Source organism: Rhamphochromis longiceps, linkage group LG8 (assembly GCF_057381845.1).
Source record: "Rhamphochromis longiceps isolate RC_006_pf linkage group LG8, R_longiceps_female_GT1.1, whole genome shotgun sequence".
In the NCBI taxonomy this organism is placed as follows: domain Eukaryota; kingdom Metazoa; phylum Chordata; class Actinopteri; order Cichliformes; family Cichlidae; genus Rhamphochromis; species Rhamphochromis longiceps.
In genome coordinates, this window is record NC_140564.1 from 13,072,575 (window position 1) to 13,100,039 (window position 27,465).

At 40.6% G+C, this 27,465-nt stretch overlaps 1 protein-coding gene across 1 annotated transcript in view; it reads right to left on the reverse strand.

Moving 5' to 3' along the window:
• Positions 1-1,689: 1,689 nt before the first annotated feature.
• Positions 1,690-27,465, reverse strand: part of ogfod3 (2-oxoglutarate and iron dependent oxygenase domain containing 3) — a 31,897-nt gene continuing 6,121 nt past the window's right edge. The window contains exons 5-9 of the mRNA XM_085415825.1: positions 26,691-26,755; positions 25,823-25,879; positions 25,207-25,360; positions 17,663-17,786; positions 1,690-2,450 (exon numbers count right to left, since the gene is read on the reverse strand). Coding sequence (XP_085271951.1) covers positions 2,314-2,450; positions 17,663-17,786; positions 25,207-25,360; positions 25,823-25,879; positions 26,691-26,755 — 537 coding nt within the window. The 3' untranslated portion in view covers positions 1,690-2,313. The remainder of the gene's footprint in view (positions 2,451-17,662; positions 17,787-25,206; positions 25,361-25,822; positions 25,880-26,690; positions 26,756-27,465) is intronic.

Here is a 27,465-nt window from a genome sequence, read left to right on the forward strand (position 1 = left end):
CTGATTACGCGGAAGCAGCTACAATATATATATTTGACCATTTCATTTATGTTTATATTTATTAACAGTTCCATGTGGAAATGTCACCACAACAGTAATAGATGAAGAGTACAGTGACTGGAACCATTATTTATAAGGGTAGAGGTGATTAATGGCTTCTTTATTAGTAAATTCATACGTGGCCATCTTTATCAGATCAGTTATAAACTCTGAACAAGGCGCTGCCATTTACAGCTGTGTGACCCTGTCACATCAGAGCATAAATATATATAAATATGCAATGTATATATATGTGCTACTGCACAGTGACCCAACACCATGCTCATTTCAAATAAACTCCCACACAGCCCTGCACAGCATAGAAAGACTTACCTCTGTTCTTTATATCACCAGTGAATGTGCTAACAGCTGTGCAGCAAGGTGAGAAAAGTGTGAGAAAAAATGTTTCAGTCACAGCTTTTGAATATGTGTGCTCACTAATGATACATTATAAATGTATACTTACATTTTTGAGAACCAGTGTGCAACTGGCACGTCTTTCTGTAGCACAAAAGTTGCAATTGTTAGCAACAAACTAACAGGGAAGCATCACCTCACTTCAGTTTTTCATGACCTTTACGAGCATTCTTCATTTACCATTCATCTATTCATTTATTCTGCTTTATCGTGCAGGTATTTTTAATTTAAAACTAAAAATCTGTGATAGTCCAATGTGCAACGTACACAACCAACAACACCCAAACAAAATTAGTTTGGGGTTTTTCAGAATTTATCTACACAGCCTGATATTTTCAGTAGGAGCTGGAACAGAAACAAAAAGAGCTAAAAAAGAAAGCGAATATTGGACATGCATCAGACTGTTGCACACAAAGAGAAGTTTACTAGCATATTTATGTTAATGAGTCAACTATATACAAGTGAACCTAGTGCCTAAAAATGAATGCTTTTAGTGTAGGCGATTTATAAAACGTTTACTTTCAAATGCCAAAAAATGCAGAATTGCACAGCTGATTTTAAATATACGCTAAAAGATTGTCCTAGTGTGTTGACATTAACAGAAGTAAACAGCTGTTTGCATTTATTAAGTGTAAAAAAACCTGCTGTTATTTTAAATGACATGAAGAGCCGTTTTTTTGTTTTGCTTTTTTTTTTTTAATGGAAAATGACACCACGTAATAATATTTTGACTTTCTCTTTCTTTCTTTCTTTGATGGCTGGCTGACATTTTGTTTCTGATTCTACCTTTAAAAGAAAAAAAAAAGAAAAAGCCCCAAACACATGAACGCATTAACATTTAAAATCACATCAGAGCATAAAAACTGAAATGGGTGTTGACATATAAAATAAACACAAAATTATGGATCCTAAAATCAAAAAACTCCAGAATCGATAAAGAAAAAATGAGAATGGAAACGGTGGGTGGTTCGGTGCAGCTGTGTGAAAAATAAGAAAGGCGAGGATGATGACTTCCCAACCACATGATAGTCTCAGATCAATCAAGAGATTCCTCAAGTGGCTGGCTCACAAAGGAAGGGCGGATAAGACTCTAGTAGCAATCAGCAGGAGCAGAGACGGGTATAACACTGGTTAATTGAATTTAAAAAGTAGTAATACATAAAGGTTTAATATTCCAGGCTGCTGGTTTTAAAATAGAAAAGTACAGAGAAGCATGACTAACAAAACCAGGCAAACTTTTGATGTCATTTTATTTCAAAACATCCTCAAGACTGCACAGAAGCATAAGGTAGGAAAAAGCAAACGAACAGGACAGAGAGACGGTTCTTCTTAGAAGAAAATACCTCAACGGGTCATAGGACGGGGTATGAGTGGTACTTGGTGATGAAACGTTGATTATTCAGTTGGCAGTTCATAAGTTTCAGATCTCTTCTTCAGGGAATCAGCAGCTCTCTTAAAATAATAAACAGAAAGGCAGAAAACAATCCTGCTTTGGCAGAAAGCCTGCAGGGGAACTGAAAAACCCTTAAAACCAGCGATTAAGATGGTGCAGGAAAAAAAGACATTTCTGTAGAAAACAGGATAAAAACACAAGGGTGCGTAACAAACAGGAAAGCACAGAGGGAGACCACATGTGGCTCTTTTTTCCCCCTGTTGCACCATCAGCAAGTCAATACTTGAAAAATAAACGGAGAAAATTGAAGATATTGACCGAGCAGCTACAGAATACCAATGTAAAAATCCATGTAAAAGCTCTTTTTCCTTCCCCTTGTTCTTAATTCCTGCCTATTCTGCCTCTTTGTTGCAGGGCCTATCGGAACCAGTGGGCAGTGCCGTCATCCATCATCCGTGGTTGCCTCATGGCAGGGCAGGGTCAGAGATGGCGTGTGCAGGGTCGCAGGTGAAGGACACAGTGATGGCGTAGCGTGTCCCCCACATTACCTTCTCCACGCGGTGGAGGTTCTCTGAGCCAGAAGAGAAGAAAGAAACTCTCCCTAAGGGTGGGGACAAAAGGAACAAGAGGAACTCTTTAGGAGAGAGGAAATGTAAAAGCTGTTCAATATTTACCGATTCAGATCCAACACACACACACAGCTGGTGTTACCATGTGTTGAACAAGGCTTTTAAAGTCAGAGAAAACCTCTATTAATCTCATGGTCAGTTGTTACATCAGAGGTATTGGCAAGGCAGAGATACGGCACTTGACGAATAGAAATCTTGAAGCGAAATCTATTGGAGAATGCTGTAAACCCAACTATAGAAGCTGCCAACCATACCTCTTTTACGAGATGCGATCACAAAGTTCTGGGATTACACTTCTACAAATCAAAAACAGCATTAGATTTAAATGTAGACGATCTGTCCTTCAAGGGCATCTTCTCGTATATCTCTGGACTAATTTAAGTGCCTCTGTGCGCACGCTGGATCCTCCGCTGTGTCAAAATGACGATCAACTTGAATTAAATCATAGGTGTCAAACTCTGGCCCGCAGCCTAATTACATTTGGCCCGCGAAGCCATACCAAATTACTATTAGAGCTGGCCTACTGGTATTATACAGCTAATATATATATTGTTTAGTATTAAGCTTTGCTTGTTCCATATTCAGTTTTTCAGCAAAACGTGTTTTGAGTCCATAAGAAAAGATTAATTCTTATATCTGGAGGAATAAATATATTTCAATAAATATTAACGTTAGCCCGCGACATTGTTCCAGTTTTGAATTTTGGCCCACTGTGTATTTGAGTTTGACACCCCTGAATTAAATTGTATGAAAGTGGGGGAAGTTGCAGGAAGATAAATCTGGCGGTGAGGCAGGTGGTGAGAAACGATTATGCTGTCGTGGCCACAAACCTGTAGCATTTTTCATGAGCCGTGGGGGCTCACAGACACACACGGCAGTGCAGGTCATTCCAGCTCAATATTCTCTCACAGATACTTCATAGCTATAAAGGAGAACTCTGCGCTGACAGCTCAAGCCCCGCCCACCCCCAAAACCCCCCAGCAGGTATGCTCCTGTTTATAAAACTTAGGTGATGTGCTGTGCTGGAAACTGGACATTTCAACAAGAGAACGAGAGGGGAAAAGAACATGTAGTCCCTGTATCATAATTCAATACAACAATGATCCTCTTCAAGAAAGTGTTTTCAGTTTGACACAAGCTGAGGTTTGCTCTCTGTGCACACTTGAGTCGCTGAACTTGGATCATGGTGAAATCACAGAACGCACAATGTCGTTTCCAGGGATTTAAATCAGCAGCACTGGCAGCTGTTCAAAGGTGTATGAGAAGATGACTTTAAAGTCAAACTAATATATAACAAAAAATGTTACATTTTTTAATTATGATCACATCTCATCTCAACAGTCAACCTAGGAAACATATAAATGAGTTGACTGGTTTAAACCGTCATAGTAAAGATGATGATGGTACGTCTGCTTGTTTCTAATGGCTGATCATTCACATGATTAGCATATTAACATTCATTACAGAGCAATGCAGGGTAAGAGAAGTGATTGTATCAGAAATCTGGGTAGAGGTGTAGATGAAACTTGGGGCATGTGTACTAGAAATAAATCTGTGGGGAAAAAAGATTTTTAAAACCTCTTTCTGGTGAAAAGTCAGCAAACTTTTTAAATGATTCTTATGAGATTTAACTGGCTGCAAACATTCAGTTTTTATGAATTACTGATCATTTATATAAAGTTATGGCCTCCGTAACCTTCCTTCAGATATGTATCTGGTCTTAACCCAAAATAAATGCCTAAAGGGAGTATCAAGTCGTCAAGACGTCAAGAAAGGTTGAAAACAGAGCGAGGACGCAGCTAGCGAAGCTTGGTATACACACCAGAGGCAGCATATGCAGTTATTCTGGTTAAACACTCATTAGTTTAACAAAGTTGTTCTCAAACTGTGGGGGTGGGACAGAAAAACGTCAGTTTGGGCTTGGGTGACCAGGCTAAAAACCCCGAGTCTGTATTGAATGAATATGATAAAAAATTAAATTGCTGATACTTTCGTGCATACTGAAATTTTCTTTTATATTGTTGATTTATAAAAAATGTTTAAAATATGAGGCGTGTGAACTATTATTGACTTCTAAAGTGGGACATAGTGGAAGTAGTTTGCAAACGACTGGTTTAACCTGTTCACTGAGAACACAGTCGTCCCTGGCAGAGCCCGACCAGAGATTTTTAACACTGATATTTGGTGATTTTAAAATCTGGCATTCTGAAATAAACGCTGATCGTTTTAATAAATTCCAATATTGATATTTCGGCAAAATGTTAATATCAGCCAATAATATCAACTCGCTGGTAAAATGGTAAGGGTCTCGAGACAACTCCAACTCTAACACCATACCAACACCATAGAAGCAGAAGTTTAATTGACTTGATGATAGCTTACTAAACAGCTATGCTGTTCATAGAGAAACTGCTATAACATCCAATTTGAAAGTGTTGGTATGCACTTTTTAAAAATTATTGTTATTATTTTAACCTTTCGACAGATTATACCTTGCTTATTAACCATGTTTCCAGGTTTAGCCTAATATAGCTTATAAGCCTTAAAACAGTTCAAACACTCCCCCTAAAACTCTCACTACAATCACAAAAGCTGGATGTTTATTTCGAGCTAAACTTGCTGTTTTGTAGTTATTATGCAAAGCAAGGTAAACCATGTCCTCCCTCTGTCTGGTTGTAATATTTTCCTTTCATTTGCAAAAAGAAAGTAAATAAGGTGAAGCTATTATTTATTTATTTATTTTTTTAAAAAGTATTTGCAATGATGGTGGAGTCAAAAACCATTGATAAGGGAAGCGAACACAAAGACAAGCAGTTGGAAGCAATTTACTTATTCTAGGGTTTCATTTTTTGGACTGAAATGCATTTCCTTTGACTGAAAAGGTTTTTTTTCATTAAATAAACAAACAGTCTGAGTCTGGTGAGGTTTCCTCAGGATAAATTTTCTTCACTTATCAGAAGCTCTGCGTCACCAGGTCATCTCATGAACTACTACCAGTTACTAGCCAGTGTTGTTTTACCTGTGCTCTGTGTTAGATAAGACATTTCCATTCAGTTTGGAAAGTTTAAGCAGCAAGCCCACAGTTGTAGATTTTTATTCAGAATTCTTTCAGACTCTTGGTTTGCTAATAAACTTACAGTGTCTCAAACCTTTTGAAGAGAATATCTCATTATCTTATGCCATGAATAAACAGCTGGAATCACTGAGCCCCCATTCTGCTGCTATAATTTCCCTTACAGGCGCTTTATACATTTGTGTGTCTTTGTGTGTCTGTGTAAGAGAGTTTGAATCTCCCTGGATAGCATTAGCTGACGACATCAGAGGTGCTCGCTGTATAACAACAGAATTTATGCTGCAAACTCTGAGAATAAGGGAAAAAGGAGAAGGATAATAATAATAGATAATAATAGTAATTCAAAATGCAGTTTTGAAATTTGATAATTAGGGAAAAAAGCATTTTGAGAAAAAAATAATTGCCCCCTACCCCTAATAACTGGTAGCGCCATCCTTGGCAGCATGAACTGAAATTGAGCACTTAAGATAACTGGCAATGAGTTTTTCACCTCACTGTGGAAGAGGTGAAAAACTCAAGCCCACTCTTCTTTGTTTGAATTCAGCCACCCTGGAGGTGGTTGTTTGAGCATGTACGGCTTGTTGAAGGTCATGTCAAAGAATCTCAATCAGATTGGAGACCGGACTGTGACTGGGCCACTTCAAAACCAACAGTTTGTCATTTAGAGCCATTCAGAGATGGCCTTGCTGCTGTGTCTCAGATCATTGTCCCGCTGCACAACCCAATTTTGCTTCAGTTGAAGGGTACAAGCTGATAGCTGGACATTATCTTTCAGGGTTTTCTGGTAGAAATCAGGTTCAGTCAATTACAGCAAGTCATCCAGGTCCTGAAGAAGCAAAGCAGCCACATAACTTCCACCACCATGTTTGACTGTTGGTATGATCCTTTTAGTTAGTTTTACACCAGATGGAACGGGACTCAAACCTTCCAATGATGTTTTGTGGCAAATGTGAGACTGTTTTCCGTTTGGTCAACAGTGGGTTTCTCCTTGGATCTCTCACATGGAGGCCATTTTCGCCCAGCCTCTTTCTTACTGTTGAATCACGAACTTTGACAAGTTAGCCGTGGAGTTCTTCAGATGTCGTTGTGTGGATAATGGCTCTTTGTGGTTCAGTGGAGTCCCAAAGCCTTAGAAATGGTTTTGTAACTCTTTCCACAGTGATAGATATTACTGACTTTGTTTCTTTTTGTTTTCTTTTTCTTTTAGCCTACTTCACTTCATGCTTTTTTCGACACTAAAATTATCATTTAAAAACTAAATTTTGTATTTACTCTAGGGCAGGAGTGGGCAACTCCAGGCCTCAAGGGCCGGTGTCCTGCAGGTTTTAGATATTACTCTTGGTCAACACACATGAATCAAATGATAAGTTCATTACCAGGCCTCTGGAGAACTTCAAGACATGTTGAGGAGGTAATTTAGCCATTTAAATCAGCTGTGTTGGATCAAGGACACATCTAAAACCTGCAGGGACACCGGCCCTTAAGGCCTGGGGTTGCCCACTCCTGCTCTAGCCTATAAAATACTGATGACCAACGAGTAATGCATTTTTTTAAATGTAACATCAAACATCCACTTCCATTACCTAATAACTACCTTACAATATCAGCCACATCATCTTGTCTGCTAGAGTCTAAATAGTACTTTCTTCATTAAAAGCACAACTAGAAAGGTCTTCATAATAAATGCAACATGCTTATTAGCAGAAAAAAGGCAAAACTGCTACTTCTTAAAAACAGAAAAACTATATGTTGTAATTATTGCTTTACCTGCAGTCTTTCCCAATAGTATTTTAGCACTTTGCGGTGTCATGAAAAGGAGTAAAGCATCAGTACATTTCTGTCATTTAAGGATTTGGGTTTCCACAATAGAAATTTTCCCATGAAACAGAAAACTTTAGAGAAACAATTCCACGTCCTGAGCTTATTCTTGAAGCACCTGGGTCAACAATCACTTCTATGGAGGAAATGTATCCTCCCAAGCTAACCTCTGTTTAGCAGTGCTGTTAAGTGCCACCTCAGCAGTGCTGAGGTGGCACTTAACATTGTCTTCACTAAATGTATAGGGGAAGTTTTGCCTCATGCTACTCATGTGTCATGCCATTAACCCATGAATATTTGCCCATAATCACCAACGGGATGAGCAAGAGTACAGGTCTAACAGTAAACAAGACCCCGAGATACTTAAACTCCTCCACTTGGGGCAGGGTCTTGTCCCTGACCCGGAGTGGGAACTCCACCCTTTTCCAGCTGAGGACCATGGCCTCAGATATGGAGGTGCTGATTCTCATTCCCACCGCTTCACACTCGGCTGCGAACCGTTCCAAGGCGAGCTGGAGGCCATCACCTGATGAAGCCAACAGAACCACATCATCTGCAAAAAGCAGAGATGAGTTTCCTGAGATCACCGAAGTGAAAGCCTTCCGCCACTTGGCTACGCCTAGAAATTCTGTCCATAAAAATTATGAACAGAATCGGTGACAAAGGGCAGCCCCGGCGGAGCCCATCACCCACCAGGAACGAGTCCGACTTATTGCCGGCTGTGCGGACCAAGCTCTTGCAACCGTATAAGGACTGAATGGCCCGTAGCAATGGGCCAGACACCCCCATTGCTGAATATAATATGTACTTAATAATGTATAGCATTGATATTTTGTAGTACACTGTATGATTTTTTTTAATTCTTTAATTTTATATAATAGAAAAATCCAATGTATATAATTTTAAAGTCAAGTGAAAAAAATAGTTTTTTTTATTATTTCATGGAATTTTCTTTTTTCACAGAAAGGAAGAAAAGTGGTTTGGGAACTAGTTTGCTTCTCTTGTACGTCAACAACTGAGCATCATGTCAGTGTTTGACTGACAGCAGGCTGCGGTCCGGTAGCAGAGCGAGAGAAACTGGGATTAATTTTTGATGGATGGAGTGAGAAAGTAAGGACCACACGCCTCCAACTAGACCTCAGTGAGAGCTGCAGCTTTGTTTACATGGAGTTTAATGCGCTGCAACCAAGCAGCAAACTAGGCATCTAGCCTTCAAACTAATGTTAGCGCACTTTTCCCTGGTGACGTGTGCTTTTTGAAGCAGGAATGTGTGAAACAAGACATGCTCATCTTTTTAGGACAAGAAAGAAAAAGACTTAAGTAGTAAAGCTAAAGTGAGTTATTTTTAATATGTAGATGAAGCAGTGCGTGGGCTCTGTGTTTGGCAGATAGCCGACATAATGTAGTAGTGGTAAGTTCAAGGTTTGGCATCTACCATTGGTTAGTTAAATTAAAAAAAAAGGCAGACCTTTAAATTCCAAGCTTTTATGTATCAGAACACTTGAAATAATCAGATCCTTATTATATCTTAAACATCTGAATCCCACTGAAGTGCGTTTGGTTGATTTTAAACAGGCAGTATAAGCGCTACAACTTGTGCAAAAAATGTACACATTACTTCTAAAAGACACGGGGCTGGGTATCGTCCCTGATTTCTAGAATTGATTTGATTCGATCCACGATTTAAATTCGATTCGATTCGAATCGGGGAAATTTTGTCAAAAATATTATAATTCTGATCATTTATCAGTACTGACACTTGTGAGAGCTGTGTGAGAGCTTCTTATCGTGGTGGAAGCAAAACAGCAAAAGTAAAAGGGAATTCATGACGATGTGTATGTGAAGTGAAATGTGAAGCTTAGATTTGATCTTCTTTTGCTGCTGGTTCAGTCAATTTTGGTTGGAGAGTGATTAAACCTGCAGCTTCAGAATCTAGTGCAAAAAAAGACATAAACACAAAGCGCTGATCCGCCGCTTCAGAATCAGCCCCGGTGGTGTGTCCGTGTACATGCCGTCGGGTGAAAAAGCCGACAGCTCACTGATTCTGATGTGTCGAGTTCGCGCTTTGCGTTTATTTCTTTTTGCAGAATCCGTTCACCTGCTCTCGTTTGCTGTTTTAGTTGTTTGGTGGTTGGTGAAATAGTTTTGTGAGGTTTAGGGTTTCTGGCAAAATACATTTATATTTAAAAATCGATTCAGGATTTTAATGAATCGATATCGCTTTATTCAAACTAAAACCGATTTTAATCGATAAATCGATTATTGAAACCCACCCTAAAAATACAGTAATAAACTGTTAAAATTTCCACATAAGATTTAATTCTACTAATAGTTTGTAAAATGTTATTTTTTAGGTGATTCTTACTTTGACTGTATTTAGGAAATTCTCCATTATCTGTGGGTATCCAATCATTAGGATCAAAAGTTTGATGCCATATAAGGGCGTGGAAAGTCAAACATTTTCCCTGAATACACGTTTATTTTTTAACATCACGGTGAATCTGCATTTTGGAGTCTCATAAAGTGACTATGTGCACCATGATGAATTTTTTTCTTTTGTTGTGTATTATTCAAATGAACGAATTTGCCTTGAGAACCAAACACGGTTAAACATTCAGAGAAACAACGACCACGTACAAAAATGTCTTCTAGATAAATGTAAACGCCATCAACGGGAAGTGAACAGAAAAAAAAAAAGTATGTCATAACACTTGAGACAGTAGGAGAAAAAACCTGCAGAAACACTGCCGTCTCTCTTGGACCTGCTAATAAGAGGCTTTAAAAAAAAAAAAAAAAAAAGAAGATCCAATTAATACCATCACAGAGGTACTACGATGCGTAATAGTGATCAGCACGAAATACTTCAAGCAACGCCACCAGACTGTTTTTGTCTTTAATAATAAAAAACAGCCACATGCTGCTGATTAGCACTTAATGAGCTCTTGAACTTCACAGACCCAACCGGGATGAGTGCACAATTCTAACAAGATGCTAAACGACGCATGACTCATCCAGTGCCGATAACAAAATCGCCTGCTGGAGCGAAACGCCTCTTTACACTGCCGGCACAGTCACAAGGTGCGCGGCACACTGACACAATGTCCAGTCAATTTATTACTCCCACAGCCTTATAATTAATCAGCTGGGGAAGAATTAAAGAGGGTGTTTGGTGTAACCAGAGATGAAAGGGATAAAAGTAAGATAAAGATAGATCACGCTAAGCTTGAGCAGACAGGACAGAAAAATGTGCTCCCAGATGCAATTACCTGGATTACATTGTGACTGACTTCAATTTAAAACCCTTGAGAAGGCTGAAAGGAGTGTGGTCGCTTTCCATTTGTCACCATGCGTCAGTCTAAAGAGCAGCTTAAGTGGATCCGTTTCACTCTTTTCTTTTAACGATAACTGGATACAGCTTAAGATGGCGAGTGCTGGAAAATGTATATCTGCTAAACATAATCTTATTAGCATTATGACTCTGAGAGTGTTAGCACCGTGAGCTTCAGACAAGAACAGAGCTGCAAAATGTTCTTGTTTTATTCAGTGTGAAATTATTCTGGACATTTTCAGTAGCATTTGGGCGTCTCACCACTGGCTGTCTGTCGGGGTGTGTTAGCTGTGTGATAGACTGACAACCTGTCCAGGCTTCACTTCAGCTCCCATCCAGTGACAGCCAGGATAGGCTTCAACGCACCGCAAACTAAATGGGAAGAAAATGCACGGAACTCTGTCGAGCTCTCAATACATTTATACAGGCTTACACTCGATACTAAAGTCATAAATGATTTCACAAGAATCAAGTACAGATGTCATCCAAAGACGTTTCCCGTCATTTGTAGAACAAGAAGGAGAAAATCCTCTTCAGGCGAGCTCTGACTAGACAAGTGGAGGGTATGCAGCAGGACGCGTGACGCACAATGCACAAACAATTACTGTGAATTCTCTGGTCAGTTAGTTGTGCTATTCTCACATCTCTGCAGTCTTAATCCACACAGACTTTGGATTCCAGAGCTGGGAGGCTAAAAGCTAACTTGCTTTCTCACATCCACCTGTAGAAAACTGTAGGGCAGTGCGGCAGGGATGAAAGCATCTTAACACAAAATCTGTTTGTCATTGAAAAGAAATGAGCATTAGACAGGAGTCTAACAAACAGCTACAGAAATGAGAAGTGTGGGATCCAGCCACTGTCACGTTAATGTTAATCATTCTGTCTGTGATGAAACATGAGGAACCAAATTTTATACAAAATTCAAGGACTCTTTTACTTCTTAATTCTATAAACAATTCTCACTTTAAACAAGTGGCAGCCTCCAGGGATGAAAAATCAACCGAGTGCAGACATGCTAAAAGTCTACAGTTTCTTCAGTTCAGTTCAGTTCAATTCAGTAATAGTTATATATCACCAATTCACAACAACAGTCGCTTTATATTGTAAGATAAAAACCTTACAATAATACAACAATCAAAGACTCGCTATGAACAAGCACTTGGCGACAGTGAAAAGGAAAAACTCCCTTTGAACAGGAAGAAACTTCCGATGAACCCAGGCTCAGGGAAGGGCAGTCATCTGCTGCTGGGAGTGAGGGGAGGAAGACTGGACAAAAGACACACTCTGGTATAGAGCCAGAGATTGATAATAACTAATGATTAAATGCAGAGTGGTGCGTAAACGCACAGTGGATGGAGAAAGTAAAATGTGGGTGAAGAAGAAACGCTTAGTGAAGCTCCCAGCAGCCTACGCCTATTGCAGCATAACAAAGGGAGGATTTAGTGTCGCCCTAACTATAAGCTTTATCGACAAGGAAAGTTTGAAGCCTAATCTTAAACGTACAGAGGGTGTCTGTCTCCCGAATCCAAACTGGCAGCACAGAAGAGGGGCCTGAAAGCTGAAGGCTTTAAATATCCTCGGAACCACAAGTAAGCCAACAGTATGAGAGCGAACTGCTCTACTGGGATGACACGGTACTGTGAGGTCATTAAAATAAGATGAGGTCTGTATATTAAAGACCTTGAATGTTAGGAGAAGGATTTTAAATTAAGTTCCAGTGGCCACTTGAGGCTGCATACAAAAGGAAGTTGATCCCCAAGTGCCCAGCTATGGGCATATATGTTTAAACCCTGGCAAAAAAAATGGTTTTAGTGTCCTTTCCCTTTATGGCAGTTGTGTAGTAGGTACATTTAAGTAGCCAGTCGGCGTCACTCTGTGCTTCCTGTGCCTTTAATTAAACTACCTGCAGAATCCTACAACTTCCTGTAACACTGCAAGCTGATCTTCCATATACGGTCATTTCTGACTAACATTGAAGGCATCGTTTCGATCGTATGATTTCGCCCACACACACTAGCAGCGTCTTTAAAACAACACACCTTCTCAGAGTGAGAGATTAATGCACATATTTTCACTCCATACACTGTGTGTGTCTGTACAAGCACAGCGGGCAAGGTCAGACCGGCCGTTTTAAGGTGTCTGCCCAGCTGAGGTTATCTAATTCCCCCGTGGTTATCCAAGCAGTCAGGTTAACTGCTGCTGGCTCCTCTAACTGGTAGACGTGTCTTTTTCGCTCTGTCCTTTTATTACCCTGTTTGTATCTGCCATTCCCAGCCAAACACCATATCTCTCACGCTATCACACACAGTATTTACTCTTTATCTGTCTCCCAGCCATTTTCTGTGTCTGACCTACCTTCTTGCCCTATCGGTGGCGCTTTTCACATTCCACAAATCTATCCATCATCTCATCTAATCCTCCACTTTTTCCTCTGCAGTCTGAACACCTCCACCTCTGTCCCCCTACTGCTCGTTGTCATTACATCCTTGACTGTTGCGCTCTCTGACAGCAAAGTCCTGATTGTCTTCCTGGTGTTATAATTACACCTTGTTCATTGCAGTCGCCTCGAAGAGACATGATTATCTCGGCAAACTAATCATCCATCCAGATATGAGGATCAGACTCTTATCAAGTCAAAACATGTCAGTGGGATCCATCCCAAACAGTTTCTTGATGAGGTGATGGTGGATTTTAGTAGAGAAAATAAAATGATGGGATGTTGATGCATTATGAATGAGCCTGTATCATGTCTACTACTCGACGCACACACATAGCAGGTTAGGATTTACCAGCTTTACAGATTGCCAAGCATTTAAAAATCTATCCAAGGGACAGACTGTACTTTTCCTAGTTCACTTTTCCATGACCCTCTTCCCCACCTTCCTCTTCCTCCTGCAATGTTCACTGGGTTTAAAAATCCTGCTCATGTCGCCCTCTTTGCTGTCTGGAGGTTATTCTCACCTCGCCGATACAAGACGGCTGAGCTATTCACCAAAACCCGTCACAGGAGACTAGGAGGCAGACACGCTGCAGTCACTCTTTATTATCATACGTCCTTCAGTCGATGTCCAAGACAGTGTCAGCAGCCCAGGATCCTTCACTGCAGCTCACCGAGTATGACACATGAGCGAGAGTGGTAGCAGAGATTAAATGGAGGTGAAAAAAGGCACACAAAAAAAAAGCATTTAAGGTAAGAGAAGTAGTAAAATATCATTTTTCTGAATTGCTTTTGATTAAAAGTGGCAAAAGACTTGATGTAAATGGCACGAGATGATGGACAGTGGGGGAGATAAAGGGAGAGAGCGAAAAGCGGTGAAGAAAGAAGTTCAAGAAGGGACAAGGTGAGCGGAGGCAGTCTGGGATGGTTTGCTGTCAGAAGGAAAACGCCTCAGGCGATGTTTCCCATACAGAATCGTTCAGGAGTAACGCGTACGTGGGGGAATATGAGCCGAGAAGGAAGCTGCCCCAAGTTTTTTGCACAAAAACTAGGTCACACAAATATTACAAACCATGACACTTTGGAGCGTCACCTCTTCTCTTCCCCCACAGTGAGGCCTCCATGATCAGCAGACTATACGACACACAAAGCTTTTGAGTTTATCTTTCAAATTTTCTTCAGTGACGACCTTTTTACACTGAAGGGGAGCTATTACAGGGAGTGCAGAATTATTAGGCAAATGAGTATTTTGTCCACATCATCCTCTTCATGCATGTTGTCTTACTCCAAGCTGTATAGGCTCGAAAGCCTACTACCAATTAAGCATATTAGGTGATGTGCATCTCTGTAATGAGAAGGGGTGTGGTCTAATGACATCAACACCCTATATCAGGTGTGCATAATTATTAGGCAACGTCCTTTCCTTTGGCAAAATGGGTCAAAAGAAGGACTTGACAGGCACAGAAAAGTCAAAAATAGTGAGATATCTTGCAGAGGGATGCAGCAGTCTCAAAATTGCAAAGCTTCTGAAGCGTGATCATCGAACAATCAAGCGTTTCATTCAAAATAGTCAACAGGGTCGCAAGAAGCGTGTGGAAAAACCAAGGCGCAAAATAACTGCCCATGAACTGAGAAAAGTCAAGCGTGCAGCTGCCAAGATGCCACTTGGCACCAGTTTGGCCATATTTCAGAGCTGCAACATCACTGGAGTGCCCAAAAGCACAAGGTGTGCAATACTCAGAGACATGGCCAAGGTAAGAAAGGCTGAAAGACGACCACCACTGAACAAGACACACAAGCTGAAACGTCAAGACTGGGCCAAGAAATATCTCAAGACTGGTTTTTCTAAGGTTTTATGGACTGATGAAATGAGAGTGAGTCTTGATGGGCCAGATGGATGGGCCCGTGGCTGGATTGGTAAAGGGCAGAGAGCTCCAGGCCGACTCAGACGCCAGCAAGGTGGAGGTGGAGTACTGGTTTGGGCTGGTATCATCAAAGATGAGCTTGTGGGGCCTTTTCGGGTTGAGGATGGAGTCAAGCTCAACTCCCAGTCCTACCGCCAGTTTCTGGAAGACACCTTCTTCAAGCAGTGGTACAGGAAGAAGTCTGCATCCTTCAAGAAAAACATGATTTTCATGCAGGACAATGCTCCATCACACGCGTCCAAGTACTCCACAGCGTGGCTGGCAAGAAAGGGTATAAAAGAAGAAAAACTAATGACATGGCCTCCTTGTTCACCTGATCTGAACCCCATTGAGAACCTGTGGTCCATCATCAAATGTGAGATTTACAAGGAGGGAAAACAGTACACCTCTCTGAACAGTGTCTGGGAGGCTGTGGTTGCTGCTGCACGCAATGTTGATGGTGAACAGATCAAAACACTGACAGAATCCATGGATGGCAGGCTTTTGAGTGTCCTTGCAAAGAAAGGTGGCTATATTGGTCGCTGATTTGTTTTTGTTTTGTTTTTGAATGTCAGAAATGTATATTTGTGAATGTGGAGATGTTATATTGGTTTCACTGGTAAAAATAAATAATTGAAATGGGTATATATTTGTTTTTTGTTAAGTTGCCTAATAATTATGCACAGTAATAGTCACCTGCACACACAGATATCCCCCTAAAATAGCTCAAACTAAAAACAAACTAAAAACTACTTCCAAAAACATTCAGCTTTGATATTAATGAGTTTTTTGGGTTCATTGAGAACATGGTTGTTGTTCAATAATAAAATTATTCCTCAAAAATACAACTTGCCTAATAATTCTGCACTCCCTGTATAGTTTTCTTTATTTTCTGTGATATATCTACTGTTACAGTGATGAATGCTCAACCTTCAAAGTTTAAAACATGAAGTCACCATAAGAGCTCCCCAGTGAGAGTGGATATCCCTAATATTTTGACTTGCTGCCTTTTATTACCAAAAACCAGTTTCCAAAAAACAAACGTCAGCAAAGTGTTCTCATATTTTTTCCTCTTCTTAGTTCAGTTTAAGAAAACAAACTGCTGCTGTCATCTGTTCAGTCAACAGTTTTTCTTATTTACACACGTTTTAGTCCTGATGGAGCGCTTAGTTACGCTTAGTTACGCTTCGTTACGAATCATGTGGACAGATTTGTGGATAATAAATGATTGAAGTGGTCCTATTATTCTTCCTAAAGCTTCATATTTTTATCCCTGGACTCCACATAACTTAATCATAATCATTTTATTTATGATAGATGGCCCCTCAGTTGATCCATCCCCTGAAATGAGCCGTTTCAGCTCCTCTCCCTTTAAGCCAAACTCTTTCTGATAAAGAAACCAAAAAAGGATCATTTAACAGCGCTCCATGTCTGCTGGCTGTGCAACAGTGCATATATTACAGAAGACAGGAGATATTTGCTATTTGTTTTAATATATGTGCCCCCTGTAAACTGTGCTACATCTTAAAGCTGTCAGTGTGGCAGGTGGATGTTGTTCAGTCTGCCTGGAAGCATCCACAATTTTAATATGACAAAAATAAGGAAAAGTAAAAAAAGGTGCACATTACCAACGACTCAGTTATTATCTATTTAATAATAATACCTTATTGATATTTGATAATTACTTCTGTCTTACATCTTTACTCTCTACTTAAAAGCAAGTATCTTAAGTGTGTCTGTATATTGGAGAGCCTCTATTAAGTATTGACAGAGTAAAATGTGAGGTAACCAGTATTTCACCCCAGAAAGCGCAGACATTACATTTAGACTTAATGGACGACAGAAATAATTAAATAAATGTGATTTTTTAAAAAGCCATGTTAGATCTATAACTAGAAAAAGAATCCAATCACTCTTTATAAAGCATGGCGGGCCATATGTTAAACAGGAAGAACAATTTATTGCTCACTTTCAATATCATCCAATTCAGTATATAAATAAAACCGGTGTACATGCTGTGTCACATTCCTTTAAAGTGACCAGCTTGGAAACTTTCCAGATTTCCTGCATGCTCCCCCTGAGGACTCCTCCTCCGCTTTAAAATGTCTGAAAAGCAGATGCCCCTCTAGGCTTTTCTGCTTCAGTCTTCAAGGTGTTCATTTGCTTATAGTGTTGCCCATTTTTTTTCCTTAATGTGAAGTGTTGACACAGACAGATCACGTTACTTACTAAAAAAAGACCACATGTAGTTACTTCTAACTTTTTAGGTCCTAAAAGCTCAATAAAAAAACAAATCCCCTGCATGCGCACTGTGCTACAGTCTGTGCTGCTGATTACCCACTTACAGAGGATTACGCCCACTTTGCTGCACACATTAGTGTGCTAAAACCACCTCCAGGCTCCCTAATGCAGCTCAGCAATTATAATTTTAACCTCTGCTGTTATAATGAAATCATTTATCTGTCTCACATCATTTACTTTAACTTTTAGGCTTATGAGAACGAATCAGCTATCAGGTGTTAACGTCGACGGCCTGCGTTTACACCATCCTGTCTTTAAGCAGGTCAAGCATTAAAAAAAGGCTTAAAGCTAAAAAAGAGTTAGGTAGATTCAGCTTCTAATACCTGTCCGTGGTTCCACAGTCCGGTTGCCATTCTGGTCCATGAAGACAAATCTACCTCCAGTGAAGTCAGAGCCGTAGTCAGACAGGTACAGGAGGGAGGTGTAGTCGAAAGAGCCATAGGTCACCTGGCAGACAGGGAGAGAGGAGGAAAGCACGAGTTGAGAGCTGAATAATATAATTTCATGTCTCATCTCCATATTCAACCAACACTCACAACACACACGTGTCACAAGTTCATTCCCAAACTTCTGCACACTTTAAAATTTAATGTGTTCACGTGGAGCAGCAGCACCGCTCCATCATCATGAGCACAGCAGGATGGCAGCCACCTGTTTGTGCCCACTGTGTCAGCAGCTCATGTGGAAAAAGAAGAGCTTTGTCTTTACGTCTCTCAAAGATTACCTGCTGCCAGGTCCTCCCTCCCACTCCCCCCATCGTATCTGTAATCACTCAAATACAAGTCAAAACGATGCCGCTTTGAGCAGCAGCAAGCGTTATTCATGGGAAGTGAACTGTTGCCCGTTTCTGCAGAACAACTAATAGCAGTGCTAACGTGAAAGCGCCTGATCTCAAAACCTTAATATATCATCTGAAGGTAAGCTGAGAGGGAACAAGAAACGGCTGCCTCTCTTATTTCTTGCTGTGAAATAAGTCCTCTCACTTCAAAGAGAGAACAAAAGTAAGCTGCTAAGAGTTTTATGAATCCCTGAAACGACGTCAAACCGGCATCGTTCACAAAGCGCTCGTAAGTGTTTCCAATTGAGTTCTACAATAGGAAACTTTAACAATTCATGAACATTTGTCTCTTAATGTGCGTGTGCCCGAACGCCTGTGTTCTCCAATTAGAGAAGAGTGTGAAATGGAAATATAGTGTAACCATGGGGACTGAGAAGCTGCCTGAAGTTAGAATCATCTTATGTAAGATGTTATTTTTGGCTAACGTTTAAACACATTTTACTAACATACACTGTAAATCTGAAAAGTTAACATATTACTGAGATTTACAATGCCAGGCAACACACCTAGCACACATCTGTTAATAGTAAAAGCCAATTGTTGCTTATACACTGTTACTGTAACAGAAGCTCACAGCAAACGCTGCTGAAGTTTCAAAAGGATTTTGCAGGTCTGAAAACCAAAGTAGTGAGTTTGAAGATGCTTAAAATCCCCTAGTATTTAAAGTCATGTGAAAAATAATTTACACTCCATTGAATGTAGTTAAACGTAGACGCTAGTTAGAATATCTAACTGGCTTTCTAGACTTGAAGGAATCCACAACTTTGAAAAAAAGAAAATGGTTTAGCGTGCATCTTACAATGACTGCACAGAAAGCAAAGAGAACAGCACGGCTTAAACACCAGTTTTAAATAGGACAGGTTCCACCTATCTCGAAACACTGAGTTACGAATTTGACATTCTGACACATTTATTGACAATTATTTCCAGACACCGATTCAAAGAAGTGCAAATGTTTACTTGATGATTAAAATTTAAATTAAATTAAATATTCTGCAATAAATCAAAAACTGAAGAAAAACCATGAATCAACATATGAACATTACCTGATACTGCTGAAGTGAAGCAGAGTAGTGTTTTATTAGAGACACAGCCAGGTCATTTTTGAAAGAAAAAAAACAAGGTGAGAGCTGCTGTTGCGATTATTCAAAAACTTTAAGAAACAAAATGACCATCGATCTTCTTTGATGGGGTGAGGATGATCATGAGAAAGGAGGTAAATTAGCTTAAAACTACACGATGGGAGCTTGTTAACAATCTGAAGGCAGGTGGTCCACAACTGGTAACACACCTGCAGGGTCTCCTGCTCAAGAAGGCACAAGTTTGCTGACTTCTAAATAATTTACAGGAGCTATGGAGAAAGTGCTGCAGTTAGAATTCATGCACTAATGCACCAAAATCGAGCTGTTTGGCAGCAACTTGACCCGCCACGTTTGGAGAAAGAGAAATGTTCCATGATCCAAAGTAGTCTAAGGAGCTTGGAAAGAAAAGCATCTGGACTTCTTTAAGTTGCTTGAAGACGTTTCACCTCTCATCCAAGAACCTTCTTTGGTTCTTAGGTCAAATGGTGGAGAGTCCCAGATTTAAACCCTGTGGAAGTGTCCCCCCAAGAGAGACATAGACCCCCTAATGATCCTCTACCTAATCACACGAGCCAAGGTGTGAAAACGGGTGTAGGTCACAATCAGCCAAGGTTTTGGGTGAGCTCATTGTGAAACCTAGCCCCAGCCTATTATGTGATTTCCAGAGGTCACATGACTCAGGATGTGAGTGGGCGTTAAGGCGTCTGGGAAGGGATCTCAACACTGGATTATAGATGGCAGAGAGTTGGTGTCGTAAACCACCGCCTCTGTTCAAAGATGGTCGCTCACAGTGGACATAGATGGCTTCTTTCACTCCTCTTTCAAACCATCTGTCCTCTCTGTCCAAAATGTGAACATTGGCATCCTCGAAAGAGTGACCTTTGTCCTTTAGATGCAGGTGGACAGCTGAGTCTTGTCCTGTGGAGGTGGCTCTTCTGTGTTGTGCCATGCGCTTGTGAAGCGGCTGTTTGGTCTCTCCAATGTAGAGGTCTGGGCATTACTCGCTATGCTGTACAGCATACACTACATTGTTAAGTTTGTGTTTAGGATTTTTGTCTTTGGGATGAACCAGTTTTTGTCCGAGTTCGTTGCTTGGCCTGAAGTACACCGGGATGTCATGCTTGGAGAAGACTCTCCTGAGTTTTTTTCCGATACAACGGCTACATAGGGGATGACAATGTTGTTACATTCGTCTTTGTGATCCTCCCTAGTTGGGATCCAAAGTACGCCATGTCCACAGTCAAGCACAGAGGTGGAAACGTTCTGCTTTAAGCCTGTTTTTCCTACTAAGGGTACAGAATGACTGCATTACACGTACCAAACAATCTTAACAGATAAACTTCTTAACTAAGAACACTGGTGGGTCATGGATGAGTCAAACACACAACAATGTCCCTTCAACTGATGTGGGGCTGATCAGAACTGCACCATTTTATATGTTTGTCACGACACACATTCATCTGACCCATTGTCAGTGTAAAATAATGAGTGTATGCAAGATGCCATCTTTGTGTGATACAGTGTGACACAGCCTTTGTAAAAAAAATGGACCAGGTGCTATTTGAGGCTGTGAAAAGATCTGAGTGTTTGGTGACAATACGTTTGTTTGGTGGAGTTGCAAACATTGTCTGAAGAGAGTGCAATTATCCTTGGTGGGTGCATCAGAGCGGTTGTATTTCAGGGTAAATCCAGGGTGATTACCATGTTAGTAAGTTGATGTGCAGCTTTACTCCAGCAAAAGTCAAGGAAGGGTCAGGAATGAACAGACTACTTGACACTCGTGTCTTCACCTTCAATTCCATTTCATTACAACTCCAGATATGAGATAAAACACACTCTCTGTGCTGTCACTCCCCAACTGCTGCTATGACACCGTATCAGTGCTATGATCGATGGGAAGAAAAATCGACCACCCAAGACAGCCAAGGGCCATTTACATTTAAATGAGAGTTGGGTTGGACAATTAGCCCCAAAATAGCAGCAGAGACAGATGGAGGGGAAAAAGTGGCTCTTTCTGATTAAGTTTTACCAGCTGTCAAAGGCCAGCAGGAGACGATTAGGTGGCAAATATTAATATGGCCACAGGGCTCACATTAGGTGTTAAGTATACACCAAGGATGAAGCGAAAGCAAACAAGAATAATCTTAGAAAGATAGCACGATCGTCACAAGCAAAGTGAACACGTAACAGAAACATGTCGTTTCTGCCTCGTGTAGCAGGAGAACCACAGAATAATATTCAGACTGACGTGCAGTTTAAACACGATTGCAAAAGCAGCATTCAGGGACATCTCTTACATTTTAAAGTGTTTTTCTTTCACCAGCTCTTCAGTAACACATTAAAAAAATACAAGAAGAAATTCTTCCAATAAGAAAACTCTTTTCAGAATTTACTTACTAACACATTTTTCACTCTTAATAACATAATTTGTAAGCCATTAAAAGTTTGTTGGTCTTTTCCTATCAAAACACATCTAACTCAAATTTCCTCAAGGTCTTCTTTCAAACGCAGAGCAGAGAATGTGTCATGACAATGACCAAAGTGTAAAATGAAAGAGCGAGATTAAAGCAGCGAGCTTTAAAGCTGCACCTCATGAATAGAAATTATGACTGAATGATGTAGGATGTGAAGAGTTTACATAACAGAGACATGGGCTACAGGAAATTAACAACCTGCCTTGCATGGCAATGTCACCTATTTGAAGCCATGATCTATGTAAAACCATGTCTAAATGTGAAACAGCAGCTGTTTTAGAACTGCTGAACTGATGGTATAAGGGATGATCAAAAAATATTAGTAGGTGTTAGGGCTGGGCCATATCATACCGTTCATGGTAATACCGGTATAATGTTGGGCAACGATAAGAAAATGAAATATCGTGATAGAATATGGGTAAAGCGCGCATGCGCAGTGCCTTTGTTTTCATACGCACATGGCGGAAAAAGCATGGCGGCGACGGAGAATGAGAAGGGTGAAAGCGAATCGTTGAATGAAACGGATGAACCAGAATCGGTTTGCAAAAGTGCTGCAACTTCAGTGGTGTGGAACTGGTTTAGCTTTCGTCCGTCAGATACGCAACAAAGCATTTTTTGGTAGCGCATGCTAGCGGGCCGTCGTTAATACCGTGTTTTTTGGGAACATACGGCACACTTAAAATCAATCCTTTGATTTTTCTGAAAATCAACCTGGGTTTGGGGGTAGGGATGGGTATTGATAAGATTTTCACGATTCCGATTCCATTTTCGATTCTTTTTAACGATTCGATTCTTTATCGATTCTCTTATCGATTCTTTTTAAAAAAGGAGAACACTAAGGTCGAATAGCTTAGAACTTTGTTTTATATCTTCTCTTTGAACAAGATAGAAATTTAGGAGTAACATGGCCTTACAAACCCAACAGTGACATCTTAAGAGATCCAGCCTACAGCTCTTCAATGGGGTGTCACAGGGTCCCCAGGAAAGAAAATCGTAAATGTAAAATAATAAAATAAATATTCGTCTGTAGCAATAACAAAATACAACATAAATTATTCTGTAGAAATTACACAAGAATATCCAGTAATGTCCCTGCCTACAATTAAACACATTCACTTACCGAAAATCGGAGCATCTGCTGTGGTAAATGGGAGTTTCTGGTGTGGCACGCACACCAAAAACTTAGTCACTGCTCGGTGACATTCGTCTATCCTGGCCTGAAAGGAGACGCTAATGGTAAACTGCAGCAAGAACTGCCAGCATCTGAGCCAGACTCTGTCTGTCTCTCTCATCATGGTCACCTAAATGCACAGCAATGGCAGGTTTTGTAATAAGACAGATCGCGCTAACATAATATGCACTGTTAGTTGATTATTTATCCGCCGCATTAACGGGAGAGGACGTGCAAACGTTACCGCTGCTGCTGGGTTGAGATTCACGAGTCCGGAGCGGAATTAAAAACACGACATTCATTTAAGGTCATCGCGTATTTGTGAGCAAATGCTTTTGCATATTCGTAGTGTTTCCTCCCTTAAATGAAATATCTACTTTGCAAGTATTGCAAGTTGCCCTGTTGTCATCCGTTCTCGTAAAGTGTAATCAAACTTTTGAGCGTTTGAGCCGCTTAGGCGCCGTGTTTCCTGCCGGGTAAATGACGCTCGCAACGTGGTGACGTCATTCGGGGCGACTGGAATCGATAAGGGAATCGTTTGCAAAAATGGCAAACGATTCCAAGGAATTGAAACAGTGGGAACCGGTTCTCAACAAGAACCGGTTTTCGATACCCATCCCTATTTAGGGGTACGTGCTTTGGAATTTGTACGTGCTTTTTGGAGTTTGTACGTGTTTGTACTCTAGGGGCCACCGTATATATTTATATATAAACATATATAAATAAAACCACTTTTTTTTACATTAGTAATTCCTTTTGTGCATAATTTTATATTGTTGTTAATAATAAAAAATTAATTAAAGCAACAAAACAACCTGAAGAGCCGGTTGGGAGCCGAAAGAGCCGGCTCTTTTTAGTGCGCCGAACCAAAAGAGCTGGTTCTCTAAAAAGAGCTGGAATTCCCATCACTATCACATATATGGCAGATACAGACCGGAGTGGGCTTGGCACTACATGTTTGCAACCTCGCTTAAAGGTAAAAGGAAAAGTCTTCCAGTACTGACAACTTTCTCTTCATTGAAAGTGACCTAGTAGCAAACAAACTGAGCTTAACAGAAATTCAGATCTTTGTTCATTTCAGAAAAGTCTACAATACATTTTAAGTGAGAACAAGATGTGGGTGGAGAGGCCTTGAGATCATTTTCACTGTTGCTTTGATGTTGCAAAAAGGTTCCCACTCAGTTCAACAAGATAATGAGATACACCCTTTTACTAACCTGAATGGAATCACTGGAGACACAAAATCCATGGGGCCACTGTTTTCTAATCTCACTTGATCTTCATCCTCTATGGGGGTCTCTCTGCCAGATAATTGACTTTAGCCTTCAATAAGAAACCATTGGCTTTTTTTTGCGATCAGCTGCTATCTCGATAATTCAGCAATCCGGCACTGAAATTGTCCTGCTAATATTCGCTCGGAGTTTTGCGTCTATAAACAGTCTTGATAATTCAGGCCCTGAGGCTGTAATTGCAGCCATTATCATCTTATTACAAACCAAAGCTGTGCCAAGAAAATATCAACCACACCACTACACCACCACCAGTCTGAACCACTGATAGAAAGCAGGAAGGATCCATGCTTTCATGTCATTTCTACCAAATTCTGACAGTACATGTCAAAGTCACAGGTCAAGTGGTTATTTGAGTTACTGTTACCTTCCTATCAGTCTGCCCATTCCCCTCTGATCTCTGGCATCAGACATTGTCACAAACTGGATTCCCTCACTGGATATTTTATTTTATTTGAAAAATAATTTTTAATCCCTGGAGATGATTGATTGGGAAAAAAATCCACAGTTCATAAATAGTTTCTGAAATACCCAAACAAGTTCACAATCATGCCGCGTTCCAAGTCACTCACGTCACCGTTCGTCCTCATCCCGATGCTCAATTTGAACTTTAGCATGTTGCTGTCACCATGTCTACATGCCTGAATATATTAGGCTACTGCCTTGTGATTGACTTATTAGATATCTGCATTAATAAGCAGCTGAACAGATGCACCTAATGAGGTTTCCAGTGAGTGTTTACCACAATATAAAATTTATTAATTGCCTCTATTGCACAGACTACTGACACGGACAGAGATAACTCACTAACATTAGTAAAAATTCATTTTTATTTCCTTATTCTGTTAATTTAATGATTAATGAATTAGCCTACCTTATGAAACCTGCCTTGTGGAGGGCTTTAAACTTAACAAGGTAACGTCGCTGACAACAACACATAATGTCGGACTGGTTCTTTTAGTTTTTCTTGCTTGTTCTGAAAAACAGACGAGGATCCGGCTTTTGTGCCTTACCTTATCAATGTGCGGGTGCCAGTACTCGTCGTGTTGGGTCTTGGCTGCCGTGCTGTTGATCCTGGAGAAGAAGGTGGGCTTGGTGAGGTACATCAAAGCTGGGTCCAAACCAAACGTCTGAGCGATAACTTCCTGGATTCGCCCACGCACATCTCTACCGGGGATAAACAGACACAATATGACAGGTTGAAAGCTCTGACTTTATTTCTTCAAACAGAATGATTTATGACCGGGGTACGCCGTCAGGCAGCGCTGCTCGAGCTTTTAAAAAATATCCCAAATAAAGCTCTGCAGGGCTCAACAAGCACTGATATTTACACAAACGCTCGAGCACTAAAACTGCTATTAGCAAAAGGTTTGTGACAATGTTCAGTCATTTTAGTTCTATGTTACTTTTTAATAATAGAAAGGTTGTATGTGCACATTGGGAACAACGAAACCTAAATATGTGTACATCTAAATGATGTAATAGTTGTATTTTATCGATGCAAATAAAACAGGACATGTATTAACAACTAACATTGCGTATGTAACCATTTTAAAAATTCAGGTGTTTCTTTTTGGTTTAAACTCTAAAAATATACAGAAAGATTTTTAATAACGGTTCCTTCATCACCTGTAAAGCTGGAAATCCTCTTGTGTGAATACATCCTTGAGCCGTTCCCCAAAATACCTGCAGTCACATCCCCACCGCACAACCACAGGCAGGTCCAGACACAGCCAATCAGAGACACAAACACAGAGAGGAGGACAGGGGGGGAAACAGAGCAGAGGAGATGGGATCTGTTAGAAGAAATTAATATTTCACAGCACAGTGCACTATTATCCAGACAGGTATTCCCACCCAACCGTCCAAACGCAACAGATTCTGAACATCTGACTGTTTCGCATGAGGAAGTCCCCAGCGGAGGGGAGGCTAACCGGGTGGGAAGTGAGCTGGGAGTACCACCGTCACTGTTTCCTGATTAAAGTCAGCCAGATGGTCCCTGAGGATCTCGTGTCAGCCACCTGCGCTATGTGACTAGAGAGCGACGGAAGGAAACTGAGGCAGAAAACTGATTGCACCAGCGCTGATGAATGAGATTCGTGCGGGTCGCTGAACCTGGAGAGTTCAGCTCACAGAGTCCGTCATCATTAAGATTGATTGTCAACTCGATACTACGACTAGATTTCTGCACATGATGCTGTAGGTGGTTCCTGCTGGGGAACAAACTGGAAAAACCTTGTAGACATAAGTACCGAGTGTCTAGGGCTGTAAAATGAAGCCAATGCAGAAGCGCCAAAATCTGCAGTTCCAAAAAGGAGTCAGTCCCCATAAATCAGCATGTTAAAATGTTTTCAGCCTGGTATGTAACACAGTTTGGCCTCTATGGATAGTTTCCCCATTCATAAAAACGAACAGTCTATGTTTTTTTTTTTTTTTTACACAGTTTCTGTGTCGAGCTATAGAAGAACAAATAAAAAAAACTGATGTACTTTCCCACCTGTATATGTTAACAAACTGTTTTCCCATCGACAAGGCTCCAGAGTGCAGGTCCAGTATGGAGGCCTGCAGGGTACAAACAAAAGAACTGGAATGTGTGCAAATAACAACAAAAAACAAGTCAGCTGAACAAATAATTCCAAAGTGTTGATGTGCACTGGTACAAGCATGACACAGTGACCGTTTCAAGGGTCAACACTGATCCCTCAGTGGCCTTTTTTGGGCGTTCTCCCTCTGCCCTTTACTTGTTATTGCTTATCAACTCCTCGGGGACACTGATCTGAAAATAAGTCATTTTCAAAGAAGTCTCTCTGTGGCTTCCCCTCGGTTCATGTGAGTGTCTTAACACTCCATAAACAGCTCCTTTATTGGCTGTGGACCAGGCCTGGGGGGAGCGGAAAGCATTACTGGAGAGTGCCCGGAACATCCAGGCAGTCCCAGTTTCATCTTCCACAGCAAAAGAGCCAAAGCTCTAGTTATTGCTCAAGCCTGCCCTCAAGTGCTGAGAGGGCCCATTACAGCAGTGGTGCTTTCTAGGTTCATACTGGAGTATTATTTCATTCACATCCAACAAAAACACAGATGTAATAACTACAGCACATACACATTCCTGTTGTTGAACAGGCTTACTAGAACTGCTGATAAAACTTCATCAGACACTAATTCCTAATAAATGTGCCACATACCAATTAGTTTTCTAAAAACTACAGTGCCCGGGTGTTTAAGAAAACTGTTTAGACTTTCTCAAAAGAAGCCATTACATACCGAGTCATTTA